Source organism: Perca flavescens, chromosome 19 (assembly GCF_004354835.1).
Source record: "Perca flavescens isolate YP-PL-M2 chromosome 19, PFLA_1.0, whole genome shotgun sequence".
NCBI lineage: Eukaryota > Metazoa > Chordata > Actinopteri > Perciformes > Percidae > Perca > Perca flavescens.
Genome location: NC_041349.1, coordinates 14,338,661 through 14,349,067, shown reverse-complemented (window position 1 = coordinate 14,349,067; position 10,407 = coordinate 14,338,661). Strand labels below are relative to the sequence as shown.

Here is a 10,407-nt window from a genome sequence, read left to right as displayed (position 1 = left end):
AGAGAAGGAACTATCAACACCTGCATAACGTGCCGTTTGAATAATCCACTTCCACTCTGGGATATGCGTTTAAAGACTTAGTGTCCATTTCAAAATAAGCAAAAAAACAAAATGATAAAATCCAGCATGGCACATTAAAAATACTATGAATAAAGGTGAACATGGAAATGGTGAAATTTGTGGTCAACAGAAAATGTAAGAACCCAAACTCACCCCATCTGTAGCTTCAGCCATGCAAGTGCATAAATAGACAATGATGACTGCTAGACCAACCCCCCCCTCTTCCCACCTGTGAGAATTTGCTGCTTTTTTTTTATATCATGTAAATTGAATATATGTGGGTTTTGGACCATTTGTCACACAAAATGACATGTACTGTGAGTGAGGAGTATCATAGAGCTGCAACAAGTAGGCCTACTTGATTAATTGATTTATTACTATTTAATTTTATGAAAACTTTTTTTTAATTGCTTAAGTCATTTTTAAGCAAGAATACAAAAAACCTTTTCTGGTTCTAGCTTCCTAAATGTGAGAATTCTGCTGTTTTATATCTTTGTAAAATTTAATATTTTGAAAAAGTCTTGCTTTTTTGAATAAAATATATAAGAGCCCGACCCGGGAGTTCAGTCCCAAATTCCTTTTTTAAACTTATTTCGTCACATGTTGTTGTACCATCTGGTGTTTATCTGTCAATCAGTGAGGACTGTAACTTTCCATGTGTACAGTAGGTGGCACTCCTGTTTTTCTGTTCAACTTCGGTGTCTTATATCTACCCATTTATTCTTCTATCCAAACAAATCACTTCTATTGCTGCTGGATATGTAGATGTCATCACTTCCAGTTCACCAGGAAACCTTCTTCTCCCACAACATCACAGCTGTTTAGAAAAAGTTAGTTTATGTATTGTATCACAGCGATTCAAAAGCGCTTTTGCACACTTCTTTTTTGGGGCAGGTGTGTCGGAAAAGGTAAAGGTTCACAATGTAAAATAAAGTATTTGCATTCGTAATGGACAGTGTGTGGGACTTCTTTAACAAATATCTATCACAGCAAAATAAATGATCAAAATGGACATTCTTTTATATAAAATGTTACAGATAAGGACTTAAGGGGAAACATGGCAGGCCCAAACATCGTTTTTTATGCACTGATCAATTTTGAGATTTTGGGCTATTTGTCTTCCTTAACATGTCCATAACATGTCTGCTTTAGTTGTGTGAGCCCAAATAGTCGTCGTAAGATAAAAACAAGACAGTGATCAGGCGGTGGAGCCGGGGTATCGAAATCCCGTCTATGCAACCAAAGGATACCATGGACCTCAGGTTGAGGATCATAATCTCTTGTTGGATCACCCTTTCAGAGTGACTACAATTGTGTTACCAACAAAACACATTTAGCAGAGGATAGTGTCGAGCCATTGACCTCTGGGTTATGGGCCCAGCACGCTTCCGCTCTGCCACTTTGCTGAAAGTCACCCCAGATGGGACTTGATCCAACAATCCCTGGCTTAGGAGGCCAGCACCTTATCCATTAGGGCACTGGGGCCTTACAGCCCACTAATTCACCAGTTCAGGAGAGATACATATACAGTTCTGGAGACGCCGAAAGACAAAAACAAGACAGGCGGTGGAGCCGGGGTATCAAAGTCCCGTCCATGCAACCAAAGGATATGATCAAAACCTGTCAACAGGCCAACCACTTACCAATCACATTACTGGAAAGTCATCATTACTACAGGGTCCTGAAACGTCAGTGGATGCCGATTTGTCTTAACTTTACTCAGTGTTAAAAATGCTAGTTTTGGAACCTAAGTCTTCACGTTGTTTTGTACTCCAGATACGCATCTCCACAGTGCTAACACAGGCCTCTGTGGTGCAGCATGGCATTGAGACTAATCGGTTGTGATGGTCCAGTGTGAACTCAGCAGGCTTCTGGCACCAGATCCCTTCCTTTACTGCCATTCCTCCATCTGCCACCGGATCCACCGCAGAGAGACGCACAGTCGCTGTGTGTAACCGGAATGAAAACCTCACATGAGATTATACTGTATGCGTGTCATTTAAATCTTTACAATATAAGCTGAAGTTTTGATGCTTAAATTATATTTTCAAGTAGCCTATCAGTAGTGGAGTGTGGACATGTTTATAGTCAAAGTCTTGTAGTGTAAGCCATCAGTTAACCTTAAAGTGCTCATATTATGCTAATTTTCAGGTTCATAATTGTATTTAGAGGTTATATCAGAATAGGTTTACATGGTTTAATTATCAAAAAACACCATATTTTTGTTGTACTGCACATTGCTGCAGCTCCTCCAATGTGTAGGAATTTCTCCCATCTAGCATTGAGATCATATTTCGCAATCAACTCTCTTGCACCTGCAGCTACAGTAGCATTCAGTGTCTCTTGCTCTTTTCAATATATTTTTTCTTTTTCTGGGCGCAGAAAAAGAATCCTGTTCCTGAAATTTGGATTTTGAATATGTGTGGTCCTCCATGTTTCCTTCTTCAAACGATACCCATTAGCAGCATTAGCAGCACCTGTGAGTTTATCATGTGACAGCGAAAATGCGAAAGGCGGAGCAGTGTGTCCTGTATGTTCCTTACCGGCTAACATATTTCAAGATGGCGCATGTATATGGAGCGTCTACCCCAGTTCATGTGAATGCAAATGTAAAATTTCAAGCCAATAGGAATACTTGGAATTGATGGTGGTGGTAAATATTCATGAAAAAGGACAAGTTTGTGAACGGGCAACACAGATTTTGATAATGAACAACTAAACACGTTACACACTGGACCTTTAAGTTTTCCTTTACTCATCAGTGACTGGTTAAAAACACAAGCATTTAATTTTTTTCCTTTACCACAATTTAGTTGATGAAAATTAGGTCATTTTATTTTTCAACTCCTTCATTTTACCTATATATTTTTTAGTGTTGGAACACATTAAACGATTTATCTATACACTATTTCCCCCATGCAACATTAACCATTTTTCAATGCATAACGTGTCTGTGCATGTCCAAAGTGCACAGTTAGCAGCTAGCTTGCTAAAAAACAAAAACACTCTTTCCTCATGTCAATACTCAGTGAAATTGGAACACACAGATGTGATACACGTATATTTAGATTCAGTGTCACTTACACTTCTCGCGGACAGCAGTATCTTTGATGTCCATTAGGAATAAATCCATAAATCCGCTTGGAAATCATAGGAAAAAAAAGACACTGCTTTAAACCACCAAACTCGTTTCACAATCCTCAGGTTTTTCACTTTCTTTAGTATGAAAGTAATACGGTGATAGTTGTCTGTACAATTCTATTGAAGCTAATTTGCCAAAGTGTAAACAAATATAAGTAAATAAGAAACAGGGGGGAAAGTTAGCCTGCAGTAATTTAGCTCAATGGCATTACACTTCCTGTAAACATCCCCCAAAGCTCTCAAATTATGGGAAATGTAGTTTGGCAAGTTAGCTAGATACACAGATAGAGAGGCAGAAAATAGACACAATCATTTTCTTTATTGCCAAAAAGATTTGGTGCCAAATATTTCATGCATTAAAAGAAAATCATAAACCTCTGACAAGCTGTTGTTTTTAGCAAGCATAGATGACACGACACATCAAATAAAAGTGCAATGGAAATGGAAGTTACATTCAGGATTATGTGCTGTGACCCATTTATCCGATACATATAAAGATGCATCAAAGCGGTTTGATTGAATTCAATATGTATGCATTATTGCTTCCGCTCTTCTGTTAAATAACACTCTTTATTTTATAGCCCGCCCTCCCCTCCACACCTTTTGACTTGGACGAGAACATAATTCTACCTTAACCTAAATCTACAAGGGGAACACCAGAAACCCGGAGAAAGTGGAGTACTTCCACCCTCCCATTAGGTTCCCCCTCTCCAGTTTGAGGTAAGCCTTGTCCCCTCTCTCCATCATCACAAGCCCAGCATTGGTGGCAGCTTCCCTGGTCACGTCCTGATCGCCTGCAAAGGCTGAAATCACCGGCCAGCCGTTGAGAACCAAACTTACCTGGGAAACATGGATAAGGAGAGCAGGTGAGCAGAGGGGAAAGACATTTGCAGCGAAAACTATGGTCAGAAAAGATAGATGATATATAAATATACACCCTAAAAAATGCTGGGTTATTTCATCTACCCAACCGCTGGGTTATGAAATGTTTTACCCATTATGGGTTATTTATATAGAAGTTGGGTTATTTTGTGCAACTCATGCGTTGAGTCAAAATCCATCAACCCAGCATACATCGGTTGACCCAGCACTTGGGTTGTTTGTGCTTCGAACGTCATCAGATCATCACCAGAGTCCACACACCGAGCGCTTGTCACAGCAGAGAACCAGTCTGGTCATCCAACGAGGCAAATAAATAATAAAAGGTTTGTGTACACTAGCTAGTCTAATTCACATTGTCTGTGTTGCGTTACCTATTAAAGTACTATCTTTATATTGTGAGGCTAGTTGGTTAGTTTGGCTAACAACGTAGCCTAGCAAGGGCTCTCATACCAGGTAATTATTAAACTGAAAAATGATTTGATGAAGCAAAACATCCATATTTCAGTGAATGACAACTTTCTTGTTCTTTTTTACAGAATGTACCATATCAGATGAACGTGGGTCACAGCTTAAAGAATGGTTGGGAAATAATTCTCAGCCCCTCAGCCAGATAGAGACCTACATGCCGAACACAGCAGTCTACAGGGCCAAGTGGATTAGGGACAACAATTGGACCATCGATCAGATCCTCGAAGAGTTCCCTCACCTAATGACCAAAGGCATGGTAGGTATAGGGAAATATGATCTTACATATAAGGATGCATTGTTTATAATGTTTTATTAGTGTGCCACATTGAATTGGTTTTAAAAATGTGTTTTCCATTTTATAGATTGCATAGGCTTGTCCTGCATGGGGATGCTGCATCAAAGTTGTTTGAAACTTGGTAACGTGAAATGCCAGGAGGGGAGTCTAAAATGGTAAAGTTTATTCAAAGTAGAATACTTGCTTGCAAGTAGAGCTAATGGCTCTTAATAGCAGCTTTTTAATAGGAATTTGAATTTGTTCACAATAGACCTGTTGAATGTTCAGCCAGTTCATTCGTAATTGTTGTTTTGCTCTGAATTTTTTCCTACCTGAGTGATATGAACTGCACCAGTTCCACTATATTGTTGATATAATAATTTTTTTTCAAAGATTCCATTATGTTGTTTTGTTTTTGTATTGTTTAAGTGTTTATTAAATAATATATGTATACATCTAGCATATATTCTGTTCTAGGTTTGTAGTTTAACAGTTTTATTGCAATTTATTTTCTTAAATTGTACTGTAATGTGTTAGAATTAATCTGGCATATGGGTTAATTTTGCCCAGCATTTGGGTACACTATATAACAAATATGTAGTTGAATCAACCCAGAATTATAATTAATTTGACCCAGCATTTGGGTACACTATATAACAAATATGTTTAGTTGAATCAACCCAGAATTATAATTAATTTGACCCAGCATTTGTGTAGAATATTTAACTCATCTGTTGGGTTAAAAATGACCAACCCATCTTGCTGGGTCAAATTAACTACTGTTGGTCCGGTGCAATAGTGATCCAGCGGTTGGGTTATAAAACAACCCAAGTTGGGTTATTTTTAACCCATCATTTAGCTGGTATTACATAGCTACTGTAAAAGCCTTGAAATTCATAATTTTTTTTAGCTTTTAGCTTGTCAACCAGGCATATTTTATCCAGTTATGCTGCAGTTGTAGAACGGTTTTGTAGTAAACCTGCTAGATTAGGGGTCTTCACGTTTTTTAAGCCAAGGACCCCTTAACTGAAAGAGACACAGAGTAGGGACCCCCTACTACATTTTGTATTAAAATTAAGTTGCATATTTAACTGGGCCTATAATAACATGGCAGCCTCACGCCTTTATACACACCTTTTTAGTGCATTGAATACTAAGCTATTAAAATAATAATTGTTGGCATGATTTTATAAATCATTCATCAATTCATGTGGCAGAGTGAATCCTTAGGATGAACTGTATCTGTGGATCTTAGTGACTACCTATGGGCCATAAGCCTATCCTCAGTAGGGGGTTTTCACAAATTGTGAAGCTGATTTATATTTGCTTATAATTTTGCAAATAATATATTGGACTCATATCAACATATTTAAATTTTCTTGGAAGCTTTCAAAAAATCAACAATAATTTGACGGCCCCCCTGCAGCAACTCTGAGGACCCCCTAGGGGTCTCAGACCCCCTATTGAAGGTCTCTTGCCTAGATAATTTCCATAACCTGTATTTGAATGCTAACATTGTTAGCAATTATTTAACAAAGTTTGAGCAGCTGCTGTACAGCTTTGTGGGTGAGCCAGCAACTACATGTAACACACCGTCAAGTTGGGAGCAGTGTTGGAATGTAACTAAGTAAATTTACTCAAGTACTGTTCTTAGGTACACATTTGAGGTACTTTTACTTTACTTGAGTATTTTCTTTTCATGCCACTTTCTACTTCTACTCCACTACATTTCAGAGAGAAATATTGTACTTTTTATTCCACTACATTGATCTGACAGCTTTAGTTACTTTACAAATGTTTTATTATGAATTCAACTACACAACAATATACAGGCCTACAAGAACAGCTAAAATGGTGTAACGATTAAACACTAACTGACAGAACTTTTTGATTGTTTCCAGCTTCTAAAATGTATTTTTCTGCATTGAGTACTTCTACTTTAAGTACATTTTTCTGATTAAACTTTACTTTTGCTCAAGAAACATTTTGAATGCAGCACTTTTATTCGTAGTAGATTATTTTTACAGTGTGGTATTAGTACTCTTACTTAAGTAAAATATATGAATACTTCTTCAACCACTGGTTGGGAGTGTATGTTCCCCAGCTCAATATCTTTTTAATATGACACATTAAGGATACCTTTCCAAGGATTTTATCTTCTCAGCAATGTTATTTTCCCTCTGTCAAATACTCACTGGTTTCCCTGGGTCAATATGTAAAAATCAGCCACCTACATCTTACAGTATAGCCTACTGATGTTATTCGCCTTCAAGCCTATGCCCTTACATTTGTGGGCAAGACATTTTTTCAGTGCTGAACAGATTTTTACAATTCAAACTTTTTATAGGAATAGTTTGACATTTTTGGATCCTGGCTGAGAGTTACATTCAAAGATTGATTCTATTCTAATGTCTTGACAGTATTAGCTACGGCTAGGACCTGGTTAGCTTAGCTAAGCACAAAGACTAGAAAAAGCTAGTTTTTTTTGTAAACATCAAACTAACGATAATGTGTTAATTAGTGAGCTTTGAAGGTGATGGTTTAGGGTATTTCTTTTTTTTTTTTTACATTTGGACACAGACTAGATTTTTCCCTCTGTTCATACTAAGCAACATGTTGAACCATTCCTTTAAGCTGGTGTTCTTACTTGTATTGTCTGCCGGTTGTAAACTTTGACAACATGAAAGCTGAAACTGTAGACTCCTTTTGTAGGGGCCACGAAGATACTCCTTGCCGGATCAAAATGGCTGCCAACGTTTACTAGGATCTAAGAAGAATAGGAAATGAAGAGAGAGAATAAATAATACAACCAGGCCCTGAGCCAAGCTGCTAAAAATGTGTTAAAGTTTTGAAATATTTAATCAAAAATCTGTTATTTGGGAAAGTTAGAACTACATTTTTGCCAGGAGAACAAGAGAGTGAGAATATAAACAAGGTGTACTGGCAGGACATTTGAGTACACCAAAAGCAGGACACAAACCAGATATACTGAAGCATTATTGTCTGATCATGATTTGTATTAGTCTATTCTTACAGTTCCCAGACATCTCAGCCAACAGGACACTATTGTTTCTGTGCAATCCTTTTATTAAATATGACGTAACACATACAGTGCATTGTTTGTGACCTGGTTTATGACTTCCAGTATGTCAAAACACTGACTCAATCGCGTGACTCAGGTCCTAATGTTTGTTACGGAAAAGAGTCATCTGCAGTAATACAATGTACTTCTGGTTGATGAGTGACTGGCAGTCAAAAGGTTTTCAATGTGAATCAAGCAAGCGAGAGGCAATGTCGGTCCACCACTGTATTAAAGTGGAAATACCCAACAACTATTAGATGGATTGCCAACTTGAGTTTGAGTCAGACAATTACAAGCCAAACCAATCAACAGGATTGTACTTTCTTGCCCAATTCAGAAGACATTTTCAGAACAGCTTTCTTAGTTTTCCAGTTTTTTAAATCAGAAGCAAAGACCAATCACAGACCAGTATATTGCATGTTTATCCAAACTGCTGTAGAAGAGTTAAAATATAAGCCCACTGACCTTTTTTCTAATTGTACAAGTCTCCCAGACACTTTGTTATGAATACTATGATATTTGGATTAACCATATGCCAAGATTGGGACAACAACAAGATTCTGAGCAGATAATTGAAGCTGATGCTAATCGTGTTGACTGAGGTAAAATCTACAAGCAAATGCCTAATGAGCCTTGTTAGATTGGGCTGGCTTTGTGAAGCTAAGGTTCATCTGGAAAACATCTATTGCCCACATACTTAGTAGGCGGACTAAAATACAATTCAATTTGAACCCAGCTGCTGGTAGCTGAAGTTAGCAAGCATGTTGTCAAAGTTAAAAACATAAATAAAAAAAACGGGAAAGGCTTGTTCAACACTAACTGTACTGCACTAACTATGCCAATAAAAGTTCACTGTGAAAACTGTGTTCACAAATGAGTTGGCAAAAAATATGTAGGCTATTCATTTTACCTGGGGAAAGCATGAGACCAATGTGCTTAATTTGCAAACAAACTATACTATACTATAAGACTATTTAAAGAGGTAGGGTACAACGTCACTACAACACCATACTTAGGATCAGTCTCTCTGCCTGGTTGTCACATCTTTTGTGCCCAGGTTTAAAGACTTAGTGATAAAATGAAAGATGTAATTTCAGAATACAATACAGAAATGTGATTTGTGTACATGTTGAGAATTTCTTAGAACTTAAATATCATATGGAACTTAATTCATCTTTTCTGGGACTGTGAAACTGTGGACATGTGGCAAGTGGACCTTTTGTATACACTAGTGTCAACTTCAGAAACCCACCTGGTCAAAATAGATGGTCATGGTGCGGTTGCTCATCTCTGAGGGTTCGTGGTTGGTATTTCGGATGGCTGAAAACGCCACCCGACCTGTTCCTGACCTCACCGACATGCCCAGGGCGTTACCCGATGGCTCTGCAGAGGGGGTGGAGTCGCACACCACTAGACATTTTCCTTCCAAAACAATTGGCTCTGTGTCATTCTGGCAACTGACCTCTGAGGGCCCCCAATGGACCAGAAGCAGCAATCCAATGGAAAAAACTGACTGGGGAGCAAGGTAGGGCGGAGAGGGAGGAGATGGACAGGGCATAGTTCCAAATGACGCCGTGCTTTCGGTGTTTCTGGGGCACAGTGACAATATGGCTGCCACAAATCGTCAGCGAAAATGTGTCTTCTTGAAGAACACCTCACTTCAGCAACAGGATCATAATTTCACCTGGAAATTCAACCAAGGATTTCTCGCATCTCATGGGACATTAATTGATTCAGGTAATCCTCACCTGACAGTTCTGCCAACACCGGGTGGAGAAAGAGTCTCTCTAGGAAGGACTATAAGTTGGCACAGAGATGGCGGCTTCCCATAAGAGCAGACAGGAAGTCCCTATAGGTATACTGTAGTTGGAGGTTATCCAGTTCCTCACACCACAGCGAGAACGGCCATCAACCAAACAAAATCCAAACTGGCTTTGGGGCAGTCAAGGCTTCAGGCCTGTTTAAAAGCATTAGACACAATTTTGCACATGAAAATGTTGTTTATTTCTGTATATGAAAACAATAATATGACAGAAACTCAGCTACCTCAAGACACTATTCTAGGTTTATTATTTCAGAGAATTGTTGAGGACGGTTTGATTGGAAATGGCATTCAGATAATGCTAAATTCTCAGTACGCATTAAAGGAGAATGAAGCATACTGTATTTATCGACTAAGCTTAAAATATGGGTGTACACATAGGTTTGCCTATGTAATGTGTGTTTTTAATGTTGAAAGGTGGTGGTGCTGTTTTTCTGACCCAGGTCAACTAAGACCGACAAAGAAGTGATTAAACAAGAGAAAGATGCTTAAGGGAATGGCAGTGGATATTAAGAGGAAAATGATTATGCTGAAAAAAAAAATAAGTAGATGAAGAAGTGATGAGGTAATGTTTTGGCCAGGAAGAGGGCGTGTGAGTGCCAGCTGGACTCAGGAGGGGGGATAGCGGAATATCACAATCCTACCACCGAGAGGCCATCTGTGAATAAACATTCACAC

At 38.4% G+C, this 10,407-nt stretch overlaps 1 protein-coding gene across 1 annotated transcript; it reads right to left on the bottom strand.

Annotated features, from left to right (window-relative positions):
- Window positions 1-3,843: 3,843 nt before the first annotated feature.
- si:dkeyp-74b6.2 (cerebellin-1) lies at window positions 3,844-9,465 on the bottom strand. The gene is made up of 3 exons (XM_028563646.1): window positions 9,160-9,465; window positions 7,473-7,592; window positions 3,844-4,041 (listed from the first exon to the last, which is right to left on the bottom strand). The coding sequence occupies exons 1-3, from the start codon at window positions 9,463-9,465 to the stop codon at window positions 3,844-3,846; spliced, it is 624 nt and encodes a 207-aa protein (XP_028419447.1).
- Window positions 9,466-10,407: the final 942 nt, after the last annotated feature.